General features: G+C 45.4%; 1 protein-coding gene across 5 annotated transcripts in view; it reads right to left on the reverse strand.

The window, feature by feature from the left end:
• Positions 1-23,375, reverse strand: part of LRCH1 (leucine rich repeats and calponin homology domain containing 1) — a 181,566-nt gene extending 158,191 nt beyond the window's left edge. For 2 of the 5 annotated variants that reach the window (XM_081814941.1, XM_081814940.1), the window contains exon 1: positions 22,795-23,369. In XM_081814941.1, the coding sequence (XP_081671067.1) occupies positions 22,795-23,122 (328 nt within the window). In that variant the 5' untranslated portion in view covers positions 23,123-23,369. Of the gene's footprint in view, positions 1-22,794 lie in introns of all 5 variants that reach the window. The other 3 variants (XM_006743249.3, XM_006743250.3, XM_006743251.3) reach the window with 3 other exon arrangements.
• Positions 23,376-23,832: the final 457 nt, after the last annotated feature.

A 23,832-nucleotide genomic window follows, 5' to 3' on the forward strand; every position in this document is an offset into this window, starting at 1 on the left:
AAGATCAGGCACCTCATGCTTCAGTATTTCAAGTTGCGAGATGATGAACAATGGGACAGATGTTTCTGAAACCAGATTTACCTGACAATTATTTCGATGTTCACATTGCTTAGTTACATCAGGGACAAAGCAGGCAGCTGCCTTTGAGAAAACTTAACTCCAAAAGGTATGAAGGTGGTGAAAATGTGCTAAGGTAATTTAGGAAACTAAAGGTTATTTGCTTTGTTGTGATTACTGAGGGGTTATTATCTCTCTACTGTTCACATCATCAGACTGATAGTGACGAGTCCCAGAAAAGGAGTCAGCTTTACCCTCTATTCATCTCAGCTGGAAAAGTGATTAGTATAGGGAAAGATGATCTTTTTTTTCCCCACTAGCCACAAAATGAGCATATATGGAAACACCATGCCCAATAAAGAAAAAATAACCACAGGCAAAAAGACACAGAGCACTATCAACCCATCTAATAATATTGGCATCTCGTTCCATGCAGTTCTAAAAAACCACTTTTCGTAGTGATGATTATTTCTCTGATGAGTTAAAAAAAAATGATCACTGATGACCAGTGACAGTCCAGGCTAGAGTTATGTTGTGTTCCGTGGGTTCATATCAGGTGGCGGTCCAGTCTGCAAACCCTGCCCATAATTAGATGCTGCTCTCAAGCACATGGCAACACTCCTGCTCGGCTGCGTCAACCAGACCAGCTTTCAAAGGAACGGTCCTTTGGCCTATTTGTTTTTATTCCAAGATCTACATACGAATTCTTGAAAATGCAGCCCTTGCCCTGCACACAGCAAGCCCCCCACCTACACACCTGGGAAAACAGCCTTCTTCAGGAGGGAGGAACTATTTTCAGCATGGAGGCTTCCCTGCCGAGTGTGGTCCTACCGGTTAACCGTAAGAGAATGCCAACACCTCCTCCCCCAGAGAGCTCCCCCGCAGTGTGCTTCCCTGTCCTTTGTGGCAGGAGGGCCAAGCCCTGTCCTTCCACCTCCCAAGATGTGAGCATCTAACTGTATAATGCAGGTGTTCCCAAATCCAGCCCAGTGACTGCTGATTGATTCTGCACCAGCTCATGGAGACCAGCTACCACACCATTTCAGCTCTCAAGGGAGTCCCAAGGACCCGGCATATTAATTTTGGAGGGAGTAAGAGATTTGAAAAACAAGGACAGTCTATTGTAAAGAAGAAAAACATGGTTCTTCCGGCTGCAATGCCACCGGCTCTTACAATCCAGAAAGGCGATCAGAGTGTATCCAATTGTTAATCAGAAGAGACAAAGACTCTTTCACTGTTTGTACATTACCAGACTCCAGTCTTCATATTTTCCTCCCAATTTTAATGAGATCCTCCAGCTGCTATTAACGTGTCATCCTTTTGCCTCTGCAATGCAACTAAAAACGGCAATGTTTACATAAGGTGGCACCCTTGCCTGGGAACTGTCAGGGAAGCAGGGCCATTGTCTGCACGGGAAGCTTCTAAGGCCGGGCAGAGCGGTATTATGTCATGGAGACTTTTATACTACGTGGGCGCCACAAAGCACACATCCTTTCTGTTCCTCCAAATTAAACACAGACGGCCATGGTTCAATTTGATTTGTAAAGCCAACCGCAGCCAGAAGATTTGAAGTTAAGGCTTCCTCTCCACACCTAATGCATCTCACTGCTGGAGGATTCCAAGAGATACCGCATGTGCATGTGGTTATAAGGGATGGAATAAAGACTCAGGTTTTTATTTCAGCCTAAGGCAGAGACTCCATCTCTGGAAACTAGAAGCCAAGCTGACGGGGTTCCCTTTACTGCCTCCACCCTTCTGCATCCAGAATGGCTCTGCCCCGGGGCAAAACGGAGGAGACACCCATTAGCTCCTGGTCTCTGACCAACTTGTAAAGGTCAGCAGCCTGGAAGGTGGGTAGAACTCCTCAGAAGTGGAACCGCCACCTGAAATCAGCCCAAGACAGGATTTCCTTCTTTTCTTTTTCCTTCCTTGCTTTCTTGCTGTTTCTTCTCTCCGGCTGATGCCTTCCTAGCAGCCAGGAAACAGCTCGCTGGTGATAAAGAAACTGCTTGCAACTGCATTTTGCAATAAGGACCTCAATACCTTCTCTCACTCATTTTACAATCAAGCTGGTTGCTGTATTGCCACCGATCAGAATTCATTCATCCCATTCATTCATTCTTTCAACATTATTGGTCATTCTGGTAGGCAGAATTTTAAGATGGCCCCCAAGATATCTGTCCCTGTTATCTATACCCTCTAGAAGCCTCTCCCCTTGAATGTGAGTGCAACCCGTAAATACGATGGCATATCATCACTCCAATAATTATGATACTTAAACACGGCAAAAGGATTTCGCAAGAGTAATTAAGTTCCCCAACTGGTTGACTTGAGTTCTTAAACAGAGAGATGATCTCAAGTGGGCCTGACTTAATCAGGCAATGCTTTTTATTTTTGGCAGTGGATTTGTCTCCTGTGTTCTGCCTGGACAAACATTGGAATTAGCCGGTATTCCTTAAGCACATGCTGATTAGGGCCAGAGAAAGTGGCAGCCTTGAGGCATGCTGGTGACCAGGGGAAAGCCATCTGGATTAATATTTTATTTTATTTATTTTATTCGTGAGACACAGAGAGAGAGAAAGGCAGAGGGAGAAGCAGGCTCCCTGCAGAGCAAGGAGCCTGATGCGGCACTCGATTCCAGGACCAGGATCACGACCGGAGCCGAAGGCAGACGCTTAACCAACTGAGCCACCCGGGTGCCCCAGGCGATGCTTTTTAAAGAGGGACTGGAACTGGGACCCTCTTTCAAGGAAAAAAAAAGCCACTATGAGTTCTATGAGTTCTACAACCACAAGAAACTGAATTCTGGCAATAATCTCATGAACTTGGAAGAGGACTCAGCCTTCAGGCGGCTCTAGCCAACACCTTGATTAAAGTCTTGTGAGACCCTAATCAGAGGACCTAGCTAAGCTGTGCCCTTACTCCTGGCCCAGGGAAACTGTGAGATAATAAATGTTACGTTGTTTTAAGTAACTACATTTTTTTTGTGGCAGTTTCTTATGAAGCAATGGCAAACTAACACAAATGCGATGTAGGCCTTATGCTGAGGACAGAGAAATAAAGAACACAATACAATGAGGTACATATAATAAAGGGTAAGTACAAAATTCCATGGGACCATGAGGGAGCCTCTAATTCTGGCTCGTGGTGGCGGGGGGGGCTGTTGAGAACATCCAAAGAGAAGCAGCATGCTCCCCAATTTTTCAAAGGGCACCAAAGTTGACCACATTTAAAACTCAGAGCTTTCATCAACAAAAATTTGCGACCATATTGTGACAGCCCTCCTGGGTCTCAAAATATACACTAATAATCAGCATAAAGAACGCAATTATTTCTGTTGAGTCCAGCAGCAACTGACAACTTCGGTCAGGACTCCAGGTTATCAGAAGGAAAGGAACTTAAATTGTCCCACTCGGGAATTTTTACACTTACAGAACCTGAATCCTACAGGAAGAAAAAAAAAAAGAAAGAGAAGGGAAGAGCATTCTCATTTAGGGCCGGCATAAAGGGCACCAAGATTCAAACATGCTGCAGTGCGTGAGAACCTCACTAACAGGGCCTTCCAGGTTTTTGTTTCTCTGGCTTAGGGAGATGTTACATGAACACAAAGGTCCATGACAATGTCTAATCCAGATGGCTTTCCCCTGGTCACCAGCATGCCTCAAGGCTGCCACTTTCTCTGGCCCTAATCAGCATGTGCTTAAGGAATGCCGGCTAATTCCAATGTTTGTCCAGGCAGAACACAGGAGACAAATCCACTGCCAAAAATAAAAATGCATTCCAAAGTCAAATATTAGTTACTTTCGGATGATGTACTGTTTTGTATCATCCCTGCCAGGGCTTTCCTCCTTCACACCTGTTCATCATGTTCATTCCCTCTGGATTTCCCAAAAGATCCTCCTTACTACTTTACCAGAGGCATGAGCTCCAGGGCTCAGAGGCCAGCTTCACTCTTTCAGCCACAAAGAGCTTCCTGGATGCATTTCATGAAAAACGGAGAGAGAAAGAACATATGACGTACTTAACATAAATCCAGCAAGTTTCTGTATCAATCAATCCGGTTCAAATGGATCCTATCATTCAGTCCGAATTAAATGGCTCCCATGAGCACACATTGATCTCCCACTGTTTGCAAGGCACTGAACAGGGCTCACATTTAGTCCACTCAAGACTCTGAAAAACACGAGCCTTGTGCAAGGCTTTGAAAAGAGACCAATGTGTCTCCATCTCTTAAACACACACACACACACACACACACCTTTTAGTTCTGTAGATTTATGTGATGGTGCCAAGTAGGGGCGCCTGGGTGGCTCAGTTGGTTGGGTGATGGTGCCAAGTCTCCTTCAACTTAGAGAACCATCTGTGTGCAAAGCATAGAGAGGCCAAGCCCTCCAAACACAGTGCTAGCACCCTAACCACAAGGCCAAGTAATAGTGCTTTATTTAGATGGCAGTGCCCACACCTCAAGGCCCTGTGAAGCTAAGCCATACAATAGGCAACTTCGCCAAAGTCTGGAGTTCATAGCTGAGCTTAAACTCCCCCCCTATAAGATCATTAATCTGCAGCAGAGAACACACTTCTTTGTGCTGGTGATGATGGGAGAAAGCAGCCTTCTAACAGCTCTCAGCTCCCTACGGTCAGTCCAAGTCAGGACCCTATCGAGGATTTCCACCTCCTGAAGAGGGTGGCTCTTGTCCATCAGGCATATTTGGATTTGATCTTTTCAGTAATCTCACCATCCACTGGCCAAAAAGAACCTGTTATTCTAATATTCGAGAATGTACTTGTAAATATTTAATGTAAATCTCATCCTAAGACTAAGCAGAGTCTTTATCATTCCTGCTGCCAAAAAGAACTTTGCTGACTGAATTTATCCAAACAGACAAGGAAAAGACGAAGAAAAACCAATAAATATCCCACACACCAAAATGGAAAAAAAAATTAATTCCAAGCAACCGAAAGTAAACAAGTGAGTGTGTATCATACCCAGTTTTAAGTTACTTGGTTGACTCTTTAAAATCTTTTAAATCGCGTTGACGTTTGTTCGTCTTCCTTTTAGAAGCTTTAGAACATGCACATAATGGTTTGTATGTTTGAAGAGAAGAAACAGTTGAGATGGAAATGCTTTAAAAAGCAGGAAAGGGGACCCACAAATAACTATTTTAAGTCTTCAAAGAGATGAAGAGAAAAAGGTGTGCCATTTATCAGTCAACCACACGGGGTCGGAAAATGCCACTATTCCCTGATCATACCATCCAAAATAGTCTCCCCTCGTTCTTTCCCTGTGTGTCACTCACTCATCACCATTGGTCATGATATATCTCCAGTCCCCTCTCCACCAGGCTGACTGGCAGCTTCAGGAAGGCAGACACCAGTTCATTCTATGACTATACATAAAGCATCCAGCGTGGAGCCTGCCATTCATTCACTTGTCCACTTTATTCATTTATTGAGCTCAAATACTCACTAAGATCCTACCATGGGCTAGATACCATCCTGGGAATTAGGGGTACTAGTTACAAGAGAAAGAGAAAAACAAGGTCACTGTCAGCATTTGATGATGGAGGGAGAGAATGACAACAAAGAAGCAAATAAAAAAGAGACAAGTAATAATAATAGCTAATAATTATTGAGTGTTTCTCAGATGCCAGGCACTGCTCTACACTCCTTACATATTCAACTTCCAAAGGCCCTCTGAAATAGGTACTGGGCAAGGCTTTCCCAGCGACTTGCCCAAGGTCACCACGCCAGTAGGTGGAAAAGCAGGAACCCCAACTCTGAATGCCTTGAATGTGGTTCCAAGTCACTGTGCACACTGCTGTGTGATCTGTTGCCCACTTGATCACCTGATCTCCAAGCCCACTACCGAAACAGCTACCATAGTTTTAAACCTCTTGGAATGTCACAGCAAAAAAGGGAGGGAAGCCAGTGACAAAGACATGGTGATCTGAGCACTGTGGTATTTCATTCCGGGAAAGCTCTCGTATCATGCACATTCTAAGAAGCTCGATAGCCCTGGGCAGATGACATACCTGGCACATTTCGAGAAAACCCAGTGCACACAGCCAGCACTTCTGCTACCCAGAGCACAAACGCCATGTGCGGAAGACAGAGTTGGTGTCCATCACTCCAGAATCTACCCTCGAGTATCTTCCGGCTCTCAGGCTAACACACATCACTGTGAATTCCACTTGACAGCTGTTCTGTGGGCATGTAGCATACTCAATAGAAACACTCTGCTGATAGAAACGAAAGTGGAGGACGTGTTGCAAGATCCAGGAACTAGACCTGATACAGACCTATCTTCTCGTCACACGGGGTTACCTGCACTAACGGCAGAGATTCACCAGGGGCACTGGGCACACTGAGAAGGTGTGCTTTGATCAGTGAAATTCTAACTATTGTAACATATATTCAGAACCGAAAGGAGTTCCTTTTTTATTGTTTGGGCTTGGTTTTTTGTTTTGTTTTTTAATAGTTAATTATTCTTCACAGTGAGCTCTGGGTGAATTTCAGTGGTCTACACATCCACCAAGGACAGGGCCCAGAGTAAGCACCAACAGCTTTTAATTCTGTCCCTGAAAAAGGTGGAGTAGGGAAGCAGGCTGACTGGGAGTAAGCTAACAATACAGCAACTTAAAAATGTGAACAGAAATCCTAAGTCATCCTCTCCCATCTTTTAATTTTAGACATTCCTGCTCCACTACAGTACAAGTCAGGAAGGCATAAAGTACATCTCCCAAGATAAATGTGGTTTATCTGTGGTTGCCATGCCATTCAAGAATCGATTCCACTTCACCTTCGTTCGTGTAGCATCTCTTTTAAAAATCTAACTTATTTGTGGGTTCCACTGTCCCTCCCAGAAGATGCCTTAACCGCTCATGCTTCTCTAACAGAATAAAGGGGACCTTTGTGTTTTTCAATCAACCTATAACTAATTGAAAAGTTTCACTAATATATAGCTGGGACCTGGAGACAATAAAAAAAGAAATAAAAGGCCCTGGAGAGAATTAAGAAAAAGAAATATAGAAGGAGTTTGTCATGCACAGAGCGGTGCGTCTCTAGGGGCAGAAAGACCTGGTTTAATTTTGATGTATCCACTTATCAGCTCTGTGACCTGGAGCAAATTATTTAAATTGAGCCTTGGTTTTGGAGGCCATAGATCTAATTTCTAGCACCAGTGTAAAAATCATGTGAGGAAATGAGCCGACCTCCTCTACGCAATACCCTAGTAAAGGCACAGGAAATGTCACTTTCCTTTCTTTTCCAGTATCTTCAAGGACTTTGCGAGGAGTCAGTAAAGAGTGAGATGTGACTGCTCAAGTCAAACAGAATTTGAATCTCAGTTTCTCCACTTAGGACTTGGACATTTCTCTCTCTGAGCCTCGATTTTTCTCATCTGCCAAATAGGGAGAAAACATATACTTGCCTCCTAAAATTGTTTGGGGGTTAATTGAGAAAAGCCATCTGAAGTGCCCAGCACAATGCCGGACTCAATAAATAAGGCGGTTATCATTCTTACTGTTATGACCTGGAAAGAAAAGACATAAAATTAAAGAATAATTGAGGGACAACTCGATCACTGAAACCACCTGTTTCAGACCCAAAGCCTGACGTTCAGAAAAGATGGGAGGTGAACGGGGAGTGGGAGGCTGGGATGAGGGACATCACAGAAGAGGCAGGAGTTGAGATTTGGGGATGACTGACAGGCACCTGGAGTACTGGAGTTTTATTTATTTATTTTTTTATTGTTTTGTTTTCAGTTTTATTTTATCTGGCAAATGCAGAGAGGAAAGCAAAGGTATGATCAAAGGCGAAGGAGAGGCACTTAACCCAGAACATATGGGGACATTACAGGAAAAGGCAGCTAGAGCCCCAGGGGCCATGAGGAGGGTGTGAGGAAAACCCAGTGGGATAAGCAGGGTGGCGCCAGATCCCAGGGGCCCATCGGATCTGCCGGCAGGCGGGCAGCTGACTCTGGGTGGGCAGGCAGGAGAGAGCCACGGGAGGAGGCTGCGCAGGGGCCCTGCCGGTCACCGCTGTAATGTGGGCAGTCTGGGAGTGATACACACATGCTGCAGAGCTACAGGTTGCAGCCAGGGAAGAGCCAACACGCTCCACATTTAGAAAGAACCGGGATAGGCGGTTCTTTCTCAATGACCATGTGCTTGGTGGGAAAGATGAATGCTTTAGCGTCAGGCAACTAAGATCCAAACCCTGGCTCCTCCATTTCCCACGTGGGGAATCTCAGGTAAGCTGCTTAACATCTAGGAGCCTCAGTATCTGTACTTGATGACATTTAAGGTACATGACACCTATCAGATAGGCTGGCGGGAAGAATGGGATCCTGTCTGCACAGTGTCTGCTACCCAAGAGGTGCACAAACAAATGCTCTTGGGCCTTTGGACTTCATTAGCCAACATCATCATCCCAATGACCCTAGAAAATTCGACTCGGTGTCAGTTTTTACTATCAATAAAATAAAATGCTACTCATAATTAGACTTAGATTATTTTATTAGTATGACTATATAGACAGTTAACAAGCTGTTTCAAAATAAAGAAAATGAGGATCAAAGAATCTGTCCACTACAATAGATATATCAGTCTTTTAGCAGTAGGCACTGACTCAGCCATGAAGCCCCAATTATTCTGTGTTTTAAAACAGGTTGTCAATCAGGGATACACAGCATGCAGAGAGCTAAAACACATACTGCAAATGGTCTACTTTTTAAGTTGAATAATGGGTCTACTTTACCAAGGTATAATTTACATACAAAAAAATTGCCCCCATTTTTAAGGGTAGAGTTTTGTGAGTGTTGACCAATGCACACACCGGGCAGTCAACATTACAGTCAAGACAAGTCCCAGCTTACTGTCTGCTCTCTATGTCTATGTTACTGTCACCATTGAAATCATGCCTACATTCTGTATAGACTCCTTTCTATGCTGCATTTCAAAATTTTAAAATGAGTACTGCATTGTGCCCACTAAAACGAACAACAAATGCCAAACACCTTCTTGTGAGGGTTTCTCGGTGTGAAAGTTAAAAAGAGAAACCAGCCAAGCGCTGCCATTTCTTCAAAGGACAGCAGTCTGGGCGGTAGACAGAGATGGCCAGGATAAGCTCTTCTGATTCCAGACCTGATCCCACACTTACTGGCTGGGGGGCAGGGTGACATGCAAGTCACTTCATTTGTCTCCATTTCAGTTTATTCTTAAAAGATGGTGTCTATGGTCCCACATGAGTGGAATGACCATAGGATTTATCATCCAGATCAGGAGCTGCTATCCCTCATTAAGCCAGGGCAAGAGGCATAAACCAGACTGGACTCAGCATGATGCTACTTATGATCATCCTATAAGAGCACGTCTTGTGATGTCCACAGTGACCAAATGTTCTCTTTCAAAAACCAAAAGAGGGTGGCATGTCACAAAGTGATTGAAAGCTCAGTTTGAAAGCTGAGGTCTTTCATCCAAAACTGATGGGGCTCATCACCCCAATCTACGATGTGGTGTCAAGAGAGTACAAACAAGGCTTCCTCGTTGCCAGAGGACAGCAGGGGTCTGAGACACGGACACACCAGAGAGTACAGGGCACACACTGAAACGAAGAGACCACTTTAGAGAGACCCAGGCTGCCTGATTATGCGAGCACTTAGCTGGGTTCTCCTATCTTTGTCACTCACTCTCTAAGGGGCAGGCATTAGGGGCTCTATCAGGACACATTACCCCAGAACTCCCACTGTGCAAATTTCCTATGGAGATACCAAGTCTTCATTAACATATCAAGGACGTTGGGGGTGGAAGGGGAGCAGAAGCAAGTCTTTACAGCCTCCAGCTGAATTTCACAAAATAGATCAGACTTAGCACATTAGCACTCTTAAAGTTAGAGCACAGCACCCTTTAAAGGACTGCACAGATTCAAGAAAGCATGAATTGTAAATATCTGAACAAACCACAGCTAGAGTTTATTGCAAGACGATAACCACAGGAATGACTGGTAGAACTAAAATTAACTTTGATTTATCCAGGCTTTCTAAAGACCAGAAAAAAACATAATTGCCTAAAATTGCATGCAGAGATTATCATCCACACCTCCAAGGGAACTGCACAAAGAGGTATCTATTTGCCTTCAATTGCACAATCAGATTCCTTTGAATTGGATCAATTTGCATCAACACAAAAAATTTTGGTTATTTAGCCATAAGCCGTGCTGCCATTGTGGCCAAAATGGGCTGCTGTTTGATCTCATTTATAAGATTGTAAGAGCAATGAATTAATGTAGCGAAGGATCTGTAGGATGAAATAAAATGCATTTTTAGAAATCAAATCAGTGATTATTACTTAATAAAACAACTTTAAGAATATAAACACTTCTATTACAAAGAGAATACTCTAGAAAACAAACTACTTGATCACTCACCCAATGGGTCTTCATTCATTTCTCACAGGGAATAAAATCTAGTACAGTTAAAATGGGTTGTTCAACTAGGTTACATATTATAAAGTCTTTTATAATAAAAGACTATAAAGTTTTTTATGCATAAGTAGTTTTATTAAATTCCTTAAAGTAGTTTAAATAAGTGTTCAAGGTTTATAATGTATACAAAATATATGTAAACATATATTTATGTAAAATACATGTAAAAATAGCACAAAGCACAGAGTAAATGGAACTGAACTGAATATTCTGAATATATGACATATTCTTATGTTTTACATGAAGTGATATAACATTAATTCAAGGAAGATTGTGATAAATTAGGGATATATAGGGTAAGCCTTAGAGCTACCTAATACAAAAATTGCATACAAGAAAACTAAAAACCCTAATGTGTATTTATGTTTCTAAACAACAGACACCTCAGAGAATGCTTGCTTGAAAATGCAGTTCTCAGAAGTGGAGCTGATAGCTGGCCGTTACAAACCGCTGAGGATCAGAACTTGCCACACATGTACCTGCATTCCTGGCACCCACTTTCAGATTAGTGGGAGAAAGAAATTAGTCCAGGGGCGCCTGGGTGGCTCAGTCGGTTAAGCGTCTGCCTTCAGCTCAGGTCATGATCCCGGAGTCCTGGGATCGAGCCCCGCATCGGGCTCCCTGCTCAGCAGGGAGTCTGCTTCTCTCTCTGTACCACCCCTCCCCTCCCCCTGCTCGTGCTCTCTCTCTCTCTCTCGCACACACACACACGCTCTCTCTCTCAAATAAATAAATAAAATCTTAAAAAAAAAAAAAAGAAGTTAGTCCAGAATCTGACTCCAATTCAAGGGTCTGCTCTTCACTCTGAGTCACCCCACGGACTTTTGTCAAATACGGCAGATCCCCTCCTCTGGCCTGCTCCTCCAGCTCTAGATATTCAGTGACACCATAATAGAGCCTGGCAAGAGACTCCAACACTTTCTACAGGAGCTGACAGCAGTTCTGGCTCTGTCTTTACTGGATCTACAAACCTACTAAGATTGCCTCGCTGATGTGTTTCCTTCTCGGCAACAAGGGCCCTACCTACCTCGCAAGGCAGGCATGAGGACTGAATGAAGACATATTCTGAAGGAACCTGGACCCAGATGACATGCCCCTTTCAGTTCCGTTAGCAGAAACTTCAGCATGATACTGAACCTACCACAAGGCTTTTAAAGAATTAACTCTTTAATAAAGTTCAAAATAAATCCGGATGCCAGGAAAACAGTGAGAAAAGAACAGATATATTTAAGTCTATATATTTATTCTTAAAGCTTTGCCTCCTCAAAGACATTTTCTCACATCTTACAGAATTATTTGCTATACATCCTCAGAGCAGTTGCCAAAATGTAAAAAGATTCACAAATTGTTTTTTGCCAAGAGCATAAAAAGGTGATCTGTTTATTTATTTAAATCTAGAAAGCTTTTATTTATTTTTCTAGAAAGCTTTTATTTCTTTTTTAATTTCTTTAACCGGGGGAAGGGCAGAGGAAGAGAGAGAATCTTAAGCAGGCTCCACACCCAGCACAGAGCCTCACTCGGGTCTAGATCTCACAGCCCTGAGACTACAACCAGAGCCGAAATCAAGAGTTGGACGCTTACCCACCTGAGCCACCCAGGCGCCCCTTTCTAGAAAACTTTTAGATCAGGGGCAGGACTCCTGCACAGGACAGAGAGCCACAAGGCAAGCCCTCCTCTGAGACCTCACCCCCAACTTCCTACCCTTCCAATCCTGAGGCCAAAAATAAGCCTTGGACCCTAGACTCTTGGCCTCAGTACCTAGTGTGACACCAGAATATGGTTCCCCATCCTTCGCTGGGAGAATCCCAAACTCATTCTTCTCATCAGGCTTGTCCCCCTCAGGATTTCTCCATCCTGGTAAAATCAAAATCAGACCTAAGAATGCTGTTATATTAAAGACTGAATGGAAATCACATAAAAGCTCAGAAGACCTGGTCCTGGCTCAACCACCCACTAGCAACATAACCCAAGGAAAACCCACTTCACCATCTAGTCTGGGTTTCCTCACATGCGATTCAGCTCTGAATATTTAGAGCTGGAATAATAAGTACCACCTACTCTATCATCCTCCAAAGACTGTCAAAGAGTTTCAGTAATGCTTACACACACTGAAAGCATGTATACTCAAGCTTTCTAGGGATTAAAATCATTTTATAATGTCACAAAATTTCCAGGAATTTAGGGGTTTTTTGGTGTTTTATAAAATTGAATCCGTTTTCTAAAGATAACGGAGTACAATAATGATGGCAAAGGTCAATGCCAGGCATTGAACTAAACACTTTACACATATATTCATTTGCTTACTCCTCACAATAATCCTATGATTATTATCCCCCATTTTATGATGGGGGCACTGAGGCACAGGGAGTTTAAGCACTCGCCACGTCCTGGTGGAGCCAGGACTAAGACCCAGCCACGGTGCGCTCATAGCCCCCATGCTAATAATATGCCAACAATCTCCAACAATTACTTTTACTGAAGAAAACTATGACATAACCCCAGGGGAGCCCACGAGGGCCAATGACATCTACTGATGACTCACTGTGTGCCAGACCCACTGCTCTGGGTCCTGCACCTCCCTCAGGAATCCTCACAGCCCTGAGGGGTAAAGAGTATTTTCACTTCTAACAAATTACAAAACCTGAAGCTCCATGAGATTCAGGAACTTGCTTCAAATTCCAAAGTTAGTAAGTTGAGGAAATAATATACAAAAATAAAAAAAAAAAATACATGGAGAAGGGTTTGAATCCCTGCCCGTCTCCCTCGAACAACATCTGCTGGGCCAGCCCCTCCTCGGCCTGGAGGCCTCGAGGAGTCCCGGAACCGACCCTCTGACTTATGCCAACCGTGTCCCCACACCAGTGGGAAGGGACACCCACGGACTGAGGGACCTGGAGGAGGGGAGAGAAATCTTCTGACATTCGGTAGGAAAGGATGAAGGGGAGAGAGTTGTCCCCACGAGGCGGGAGCTTTGTTCACAGCCTGATGCCAAGAGCTCCAGATTCAGAATTTCAGGTTACAACTAACACTGCATTTTTCCAAAGAAACAATAAGAAACCACCATTAATAGGGAGGCCCACCTCTGCCAGGGTTAAATAGAGGGTTGGCGAGAGAACCAAACCACCACTTACTGCTTTATTTCCACAGGAGTTCCAAGAAAAACACTGCAATGAAAGACCATTGTGGGCCTCCAATTTGTAGACCAGGGACTGCCCCACATGCCCGCCTTTCAGTATTTGGAATCCAGTTCACCCGGGGCCCATGCATGTCCCCCAAACCACACGCAGTAAAATCCTGAACTAACATGTTTCATCTATAACCACTATTAATTTTATATTTTATTCTCCCTGGCTTTAAACCATATGCTATTAAAGGTTTCACAGTATTTTTTGTTCTTCTGGTACCATCCACATGGCTGGTATGGAAGAGTTTGACCTGAGAACTCTTTGGAAGGAAGGAGGCCTTTCATCCAGGCCACGGTAGCCTCCGGGTTCCACAGAAACAGCCCTTTGGTGTGAGGCTGTGAGACTCTGCCTTGGCTCAGGAGCCTACCCACCGCCCTGCTGTGTGACGTTGGTCAAGTGGCTTAAGCTCTCTGGGAGAGATGTGAACGGATCCTTTCTAGAAATCTAAACTCCCTCTTCAAGCCACAGTAGTCAAGAAAGGCATTTCAGAGGCAGATGAACTTGAACCAGATGCAGGAGGTTGGGTGGGATCCTGGTAACTGCTAGAGGAGACAGGGGTTAGCAAGTTCCTCCTATGGTTAAAACAGAACACTCGGCAAGAATCAAATGAGGCGATACCTATACTACCTAGATTTAATACACAGATTTACATATAAAGCACGAGGAGCAATACATGGCCCAGAGAAAGCACTTGATAGTGTTCTGGTGTCATTTTATAATCATTGTCTTCAGAATAACCCCACTGAGCACCTATCATTCGCACTCTGCAGGGGAGGGCACTGATGCTCAGGGTCTCAGTTATCTGGTCAGATCCAAGATGATGGATTAAAAGTACAGAGACTCAGAGTGGGCCGCGAGTGGGAAAGAGCAGATGCAACAGTCACCCTGATGGAGACCTCGCACTACTCGCGAGAGGCACGGAGGGCGCATGTAAAAATAAAGAAAACCCTGCCTGGCCAGACCTTCCAGGACAGGATAGGCAGAAACAGCCTAAACATGGGAAAAGTACCAAAGAAGGAAGGTAATCATTAACCAAAAATGCCATACGGAACTACTGCAAAGGTGCCCTGAGGGCATGCATGATTCAGGGCTCAGATCTGCAGGGAGGGCTGGCCGGGTGGCTGTGCGTTTTAAGTTGGCCTGGGGACTGGACGAAATCAGAGTGGGAGAGAAGTAGACTCCGACCGGGCAGGCAGAAGGGGGAAGTGAGGGAAAAGACCTGGAAAAGCAAAATGAAGGCAACGTAGGGGAAAGCCAAGTCAGAGAGCCTGCCGCTGATACCCTTCTCTTAATGTGTCACTGTTGCCTGCAGAGATAACAAGAGTCGAATCAGAGCTACGCTGACGGAACCAGGTCAGACATACTGATGCTGCTCCTAACACTGGATGGCATCAACATCAAACACAGGAAAGAATACTGGAGGAATACGTTGTGTAGCAAAACGCTGGGTCTTGCACTGCAGGGGTCAGCTGTCAAAAGCAAGGCCACGGAAGAAACCAGAGGATTAAAAAAAATTAAGATGGGGTCTCTTTCTGCCCATTTGGTGACAACAGTGAAGAGGAAATTCAGGACTCACTGAGCTGGGGGTCTCATGGCCCTATTAATCTCTCAAGGTCTGAGGGCCCCCTCCAGCAAAATGATGGAGGAAACACAGCTAAAGGAAGAAAAGCCAACATCAAAGAAGATTCCAAACCCCTAGAGCCTGATGCTGGTGACAAAAATGTCCTGGAAGAGTTTTGGGAACCATAAACCAACAGCATATTAACAGCGGAGCAATAATTTCTCATCATGCAAGAACATACAATATTTCTGTTATGGAAATCAAACATCATTCTTCTGTAATTGTTTCCCCGCCCCCAACCTATATCCCCCTTTGTGGCTGGTAAAGGGGGATAGCGTTGGGAAAAACTATGAACACTGGCAGCAATCTGATGATAAAGGCATTTTCCCCCTATTGCTTTGCTGGAGTAAGCAGGAGAAGCCAAATTCTCACAGTTCGTCAACTTTCTGTTCATGTAAACCATCTCACTTTATTTTTGAATTACTTTGTGGGAACAGATGGTTTCCAAATGCAATACTTCTTACTACATTAGATGGAAGCAATACTACTGAGCTCTTCAATTAAGATGAAGAAAACGTGCTTCAAGCTTGTCTCCATGGGTAGACCTAGTTTCCCTAAAATAAGGCTTACTTGGAATTCTGACCTTTTTTTTTTTTTCTTTCAGTTAAACAATCCACATCATATAGAAAAAAAAAAACCTATCTGAAATACAGTAACTGCAAATTCTGGAATTAATTTTCACAAAACCAGCAACAAAAACCAGGAGTATCAGTAACAGAAGCTTCTAGGCTTCCTATAGGTTGCATATAAATAAAGGCATCAAATATGTAAATATAGTTGGGTTTTGTGCCTTATATCCTCAAACCTTTATGATAGATTATAGTATTATAATTTGAAATAGTCACTGCAATTAACACCAAATTATCTTAATCCCAACAACTGACTCAATCATGAAAGAGTTCACAGATTGGTGGCCTTACCAAATCTAAGCCCAGGGCAGTTTCTCCTGATGTCTCTCTAGGGCAGAACCCTAATTTTCCAAAGAACGAGGCCAAATCTGGAAAGTAGTGTCACAAACAGGTTTTTGTGAGGCTTAGACAAGAGTTCAAGTTACGTGGCCTGATGGATGAACCCACAGCCAACTTAAGTAGAGTTAATAGCATTTCTATCATTTAAATTACCAAGTCTCTGGAAAAACATAATCTGTACAGTACCTGGGGGTGACTCTGGAGAGAGACTGAGAGAGTAAATGCTGCTCCTCTAAACACAAAACATCTATCTATCTATCTATCATCTAACTATCCACCTACCTATCTATACTTTTATGTCTGTTTCTCTATTTTGCATATTTTGTACTTATATATATTTATATGGATAGATATAAAGGGAAAAATAGAAAAGTACACACAGAAGGGAAAAACTTATGTTTAAAAACAAGCAATGATGAAGTCGAGTAACAGGATAGAAAAAGTCTTCCTACACATCAGAAGAGCAAGAGTAAAAGGAAATTGACCTGTGAATTGATCAAGGTTAACACAGACTTCAAAAGGTATCTACCCTTTAAATGCTTGCCACCAAAGAGTTACTAAACCACAGCATGAAAAAAATTAAGTTTGCCATGGAACTCAAAAAAAAATTTTTTAGTCAATAACTTAAATAAAAAATTTTAAATGGTGGGGTATGCCAAATTTTGGCCTAATGACCTACACTCACCAAAAATCAAATAAGATGTCACAGTGACAGACAAACTATCCAGTAGAATCATTTCGATGATGAAGGTCAAACGCTGGGCTGTTTCTTCATAAACCAGCACAGGCCAAAAATTCCCAGAGGTTTTGTGACCTATAATTGTATGCTATTATTCTAGAAACTTGATTAGGTGCTCCTACCTCTTCAATGAAGAGCGGCCTATAACGCAAGCACTGAGAATAGCAGTGTGTTTGTGGAGATGGTTTCTGCCATACACAGACACACAGAAGAGCGCATCTAGACAGGATCCCGAGCCACCACATATTGAGTGGCAACATATACTGAGTTTTCGATGTTCTAAAAGCTTTCACCATTAAAAGTCCTCTACACCTTAACAAGGAAGGAATTGATCAACAGAAGAAAAAATAATAATAGGAAGAAAAGGCTGTGACTGATCATTTATGAATGGAAAAGCATTGAAGATACATGTCATAAATGTGGACATTTATATGATAGTGACGGCCACAATAAATGACAGGTACGGCAATAACTAATAAATTTAATTCAATAGCAGAAAAATAATCTGAAATTAAATATCACTATAAAAGAATGTAAGTTTTAAGAAGCCACATGATTTCAGAAGTTTCATCACATTTGTAATGAAAACTCTCGGTGGCCAAATTTATGGAACAGAACATGTATTTGAGAACACATAGATTACTTTATCAAGTCCTGTATGAATTCTGATGACTAAAGAGTGCTAATATCCCAAGGATTCAGTTGCTATAGGATGGGAGTGGGGTGGGGTAAGTCAGCATTCAGCAGATAAGCCTGCCCACAAATCTCCAAGAAGATTCTTTGAATCTGTATAGACATTTGAGAGAGGTAGCTCAGACAGACTAGGGTGTTAGTCCCACAGGCTGACAAATCCCAGGCCTCAGCCAACTCCAGAGTCCTCAAATAAAAGGTCCTAAGAGCCCTGCTCTCTGTGACCTCATTACATGGTGATAGTGGGCAGGGAGGATATGACCAGAGGCACAGGCTTAAATGCCTCTCTTTCTGTTTTATTCACAGATCTCAGGCCGTCAGGTTCTCACTCCACATCTCAGAAATATCTTTCTGACCACCGAATGTCCACGGGCACTTCTATCTAAAACTAATCCATCCTATAAAATCTGACCCAAACCATGCCTATGCTATGAAAGTCGTTCCTAACCAGCTTAACTGAAAAGACCTTTTCTTCTGAATTTCACAGACAATGTCTATCTCTGCGATTCAGCATCTCACCTTGACCTGCTTTGAGGCTCCTGGGACTTCCTGAACTATTACTTACCTTCTCATGCATTCCTATCTTATCTTCACCTTGCATTCTCCTATACATTCCACACAGGCACATACGGGACCACAGTGAGCATTTTTTTATGCCAGACTTCTATATTCCTGCTTGGGTAGGCTCTTCATTTCCCATACAGTCTTTCCTGCTTCCAACCACCTCAAAAAGATACTGCCATGGGGCGCCTGGGTGGCTCAGTTGGTTAAGCGACTGCCTTCGGCTCAGGTCATGATCCTGGAGTCCCGGGATCGAGTCCCGCATCGGGCTCCCTGCTCAGCGGGGAATCTGCTTCTCTCTCTGACCCTCCTCCCTCTCATGCTCTCTGTCTCTCATTCTCTCTCTCTCAAATAAATAAAATCTTTAAAAAAAAAAAAAGATACTGCCATGATACACTCCACCCTCTCCTTTGTTTTTTTTTTAAAGATTTTGTTTATTTATTTATTTGAGAGAAAGAGAGAGAGAACAAGCAGGGGGAGGAGGAGAGGGAGAAGCAGGCTTCCTGCTGAGCAGGGAGCCCGATGTGGGACTCGATCCCGGGATCATGACCTGAGCCAAAGGCAGACGCTTAACGACTGAGCCACTCAGGCGCCCTTCCACCCTCTCCTTAATTGGACCAATTCTCACCAACTGTCTGCGCATCAAGTCCAAGGGCTTCCTTTTTATTTTCTAGCACCTCCTGCAATCAATCTGAGACAGACACTTTCTTTTCTTACTCCTCTTTTCGATTTGCTTTTTCTCAGTCACATTCCACACCATCTTGAACTTCTTCATCCCAAAATGACACACTTAATAAATCAGCACTAGAAAAAAAAAAGTTTGCTTTCCTGATGCACGTGTGTACTTCTTTTTATCAGGCCCAATTTTTTTTTTTAAGATTTTATTTATTTATTTGAGAGCGAGAATGAGAGAGAGAGAGAGAGCATGAGAGGGGGAGGGTGAGAGGGAGAAGCAGACTCCCTGCCGAGCAGGGAGCCCGATGCGGGACTCGATCCCGGGACTCCAGGATCATGACCTGAGCCGAAGGCAGTCGCTTAACCAACTGAGCCACCCAGGCGCCCCTATCAGGCCCAATTTTAAGCTTCAGTTTCTATTTCTTACTAGTCATCCTTTGTGCTCTTGTTGTTACAAGCTACTTCAAGTCACCTTAAATCAAGGCTGCATGTGTCTTTCTAAAACAAGGCATTATATTTGTACTGTAAATATTCCAACTCATTCTGCAAAATCAATTTCCTCCTTTCTCTCCCCATCCCCCTCCAAACAGAATGCACACTCCATATGAAGGGATACAGGGATTCTCTGATGGTCCCTGGTGCCTAAAATAGTGCCTGACACTTAGCGGGGCTTGGCAGGTTCTGGTGGAATGAATGTTGGCCGAATGAACCTCCAAGCAGCCTCCCAGATTCTGCTCCTCTCCACCTCTTCTCTGCTTCACAGGAAAATGGTCAAGAACATAAAAGCCAAAGTGAAACTGTCAGGGTCCAGTCACTGGCCCACCATCTAAGTAGGGGTATGATCTTGAGCATATTACCTGACTTCTCTCAATTGCAATCTCCCCGACCGTAAGTGAGGATATGAATAGGCTTCCAGTGAGGACTGAGCAGGATAATGCAGATGAAGTACTTGGCACACTGCAAAGTGCACACACCAAGAGCTAATCGTGGTTCTTTTGTTCCTGCTTCTCCCAGCATAAGCCCGCCTTTCTTTCCGAACCTTCTCACCTGAAAAAAGACTGGGCCCTGACAACATTATTTCGACTCACATATGAGCAAATCAATAGGCTTTGAGCCTATTTGAGGCACTCTGAGTGAGGGCTTGTGAGGTTTTTTTTTGCCTGTGAAAAATATGTATGCACTTCAGTGACAGAGCTTAGACATCTACTGAGCGGCCCCCGGCCTCTATGTTTCTGCACTTACATCCCAGTTTTCCACTCTGTTCAGATAGGTTACATTGCCCACGAGTGCAGGTCTGCGTAGCTGGCTGCTAGGGAATAAACCAAATGGCCTGTGTTACACAACTGAGCAGTGAGAAAAAGCTTTCTATGTCACTCCTCATTTTACAAAATTTATGAAAAAGTACACTTTACATCTTAGGTCTTTAAGAATCTTCATGTGCCATTCTGATTTTAAGAGCTTTTCTGTAAACTAAATATTAACCAGGAGAAACCACTATCTTTATTGTATGTCTTACTCCTCATACTCTCCACTTTGCTGGAACTTCATATGCAGTAAATGTCAACACTGTGCAAACTGGGGGTGATTTAACTCTTGCTTTATTTTGATTTTTGCTCCTCCAAATAAAGAACAGTGATCAGTAAATATTTCTTTAGAACAAAGGGCAGAATACATTTGGTTTACAGCCAGCTTTTGACCTGAGGCAAAGATGTTTTGCAGAAGCAACCCTTGAATACATCGGGGTACTCACATTTCACAAGAAATAGCTGGCTACGTTGAACACACTTTATCTTTTCCAGGTTGTCCTACATTTCTACAAACGTTGGTGACATTCCCTATCCCATAACTAAAATTGCATTTTTTGGTTGGGAAATTCATATTAAGATTCTGAGTTTTAACTAGTTATAATTCTCTGAACATTAAACATGTGCAAGGAAGGGTCATAATTAAAAACTGGCAAAACTCACAGCCTAAGTTCACCACAAGCAAGCAAGAGAGGAGAACAGGAATATTGTGGAGCATTTACCTCACATGGCAAGGTCTTAACTGAAAAAGGTGGTCCCTGCTTTTAAAAGCACAGGTCTCAAAGACATGCCAACACAGCAGACACACCAAGTTCACTCAAATTTGGGAATAAACGTCTGCATAACTGAAGTGACCAACAACTTTCAAACCCCCCTACTGACCATACAAACACGTATCATTGGTCATGCCAGCTCTGTTTTCCCCAGTCATATCCAATCCTTCCACAGTCCCTGGTATACTCTAAGGCAAAAGGGAAGTAGAACTTAACAAGATTTTTTTTTTTTAATTAATGATTCAGGCAATTCTTGGAATAACTTCCACTTGAGAAAATGTAACTAAGAGGTCCTATCGAGAGACTCCCCAGCTGCTGAGAGCTCAACTCTGGAAATTCCCTCCCTTTCGCTCATTCCTGACTATCCCTAATGCAAATCACAAAGTTTAATGACCCTAAAGAGCCCTTTTTTGCCTCCAGCGAACTTGGAATTCTTTCTAAATATTCATTAAGACGCTCAAAGATGTTTACTGAATTGAAGTCGAAAACAAAAAGCACTGGAAACCTAGCTCCAAAAGCCTTGCTCCCTCACCCAACCCCCTTCTTCCCCCAGGAGAGGAAACTGGGAGATCTGGAGCTGAGAGTTGAGCCATCCAGTATCCAAGGGGTCTGACACTCAGCCCATGAGGTGATGACAGCCAGGAGGTCTGGGCAGTGGTTCCAAAATGGGGCACCCACTGCGCTGGGAAATGTTGGGCGCTTGCCAAGATACAAACCCTGCCCCTCAGGGAGCTGAACCGGATGGTCGGAAACCAAGGCAGTTCTAAGGGATCCCAAGGCCCGAATCGAGTTCCACCACCCTCCTTCCTGTTTATGGATCCCGCTCCAGGAACTCCAACTACCAAAGAGAAAGCAGACGTCTCAGAAATATGTCAATACATGACATAACTTGAAAGAGCTGGCTGCTCATTGGCGCGAGTTACAACTTGTCGGGTTCACACAGGAAAACCGGCTCACTTTAATTACTTTTCTTTTAATATGCCATGCCGTCCCCTTCTGGGCCCCCGCAAAGATCGGGTTACTGAGAACCAGCGAGCCTCGGCGGCAGGACCAAACCGTGTGGGCGGTTAGCGAAAGGCAAGGAACGCCGGAGCCGAGCCGAGCGCCGGCGAAGTGGCTGCCCATTCGGATTGGCGACAACACCAGCGACTCTTCCCTCGCACAGGCGCAGGAAGAGGAAGCCTGGCACCTCCTCGCAGTCGGCACCAAGTTGCCCGACCGCCCGGTGATGTCGCGAGGGGGGCCTAGCGGCACTGCGCCGCTGCCCTCGGGTCGACCCCGGGCGCGCCACCTTTGTCTCGGTTTCCCCGTCCGGACGGGCGACGCCTGGCGCGAACCGGGCTTGCCTTGGTCGGAAGCACCGGCCGGGCGCTCGGCTTCCCCGGCCTCTGCGCGGGGCCGGGGAAGCCGACGCGGCCGCCCCAAACCTCCCACTTCCACAGCGCGCCCGCGACTCCCGGCCCGGCCGCCACTTCCCTGGCGCGGCCGCCGCAGGGTGGGGAGCCGGAGACCCGCGAGCTCGCGGACGCCGCAGCCGGGCGCACCCCAGTTCTCTGGCCAGGCGGGGGCCACCTTGCCCTCCTCGGGGCCCGCCTCTCCCGCGCCCACGCGTGTTCCTTACTCTGGAGAGCACCGGCCAGAGGACCCCCAGCGAGGCCAGATCTGACGGGCCGCGGCGAGGGTAAGGCGCGACAGCCAGTCACCCACACCCACTGGCTGCCCCTCGGCCCTTTTCTCACCTGCCTGCACCGTGTCCGAGAGGTCGTGCCCTGGGGCCGCGGTCCTGGGAAATTCCTTCAATTTCCTGGCGCTGAGGTTCAACCCCCCGGAATTGGCCGCTTCCTCCAGCGCGCGCTCCAGCCCCCGGTTCAAGGGCAGGTTGAAGCCCCCGCTGCCGCCGCCGCCGCCGCCGCCGCCTCCCCCGACCCCGCTGCTGGCTCCGGTTCCTCCGTGGTGCTGATGGTGGTGGTGGTGGTGGTGGTGGTGGTGGGGATGGTGATGTGGGTGCAGAGTAGCCACCGAGAGGGCAGGGACGAAAGGTTGGGGTTCGCTTCCCGGCGTCGCCATCTTCTCCCAGGCCCCCCCACCCCGCCCCGCCGCTCCTGCGGGGGGGGTCACAGCTTTCCCCCGGGAGGGGGAGACTGGAGCGCGGGCCGAGTCCCTGCAGTGCCCCACCGGAAGATACTGGAAGAAGGGGAGGAGGGTGTGGCAGGCGCGCGGAATGGGGGGCAGTCGGGGAGGCGGCAGTGGCAGCTCGGTCTCGAAGGTTTCCTGTCCCCGGGAAGCTAAGGACTGCGGCGGCGGCGGCGGCGGCAGGCAGCGCGCATGTGTCTGCTCCCGCCCTTGCTCCCTCCTCTCGGCGGCTCTCCCCTCCTCCGCCGCGCCGCCTGCTCTCTCCTCCTCCTACCCCAAGCTGTCAGTCCAGCCCTGAGCCTTCCTCCGCCCGGAGTCGGGCGGGCCCCCAGCGGTTTCGCTACGCTCCGCCTGGCAGTCGGGGGTACGTCAGGGGGCCGGACCCCGTTTCCGGGGTGACCTTCGTTTAGACGCCCAACGACCCTGGGTTTCCTTCTGCTGCCCTGGGTATTTGGGGGGACAAGAGGTTTTAGAGGGTCTGAGAAGACGCCAGCGAGGCAATAGATGGGGGTTGAAATACAGTGAGATCATGAGGAGGTGAGAGGTTATCTCAATTCTGCGAACTATACTGCTCTCTGACCCACAGCTCCCCAAGAGGCAGTTTCTCACCGTGGGGTCAGACCCGGGGCATTTGGGCGCCTACA

Source organism: Leptonychotes weddellii, chromosome 3, assembly GCF_054177405.1.
Source record: "Leptonychotes weddellii isolate Sample4059 chromosome 3, ASM5417740v2, whole genome shotgun sequence".
NCBI classification, from domain to species: Eukaryota; Metazoa; Chordata; class Mammalia; order Carnivora; family Phocidae; genus Leptonychotes; species Leptonychotes weddellii.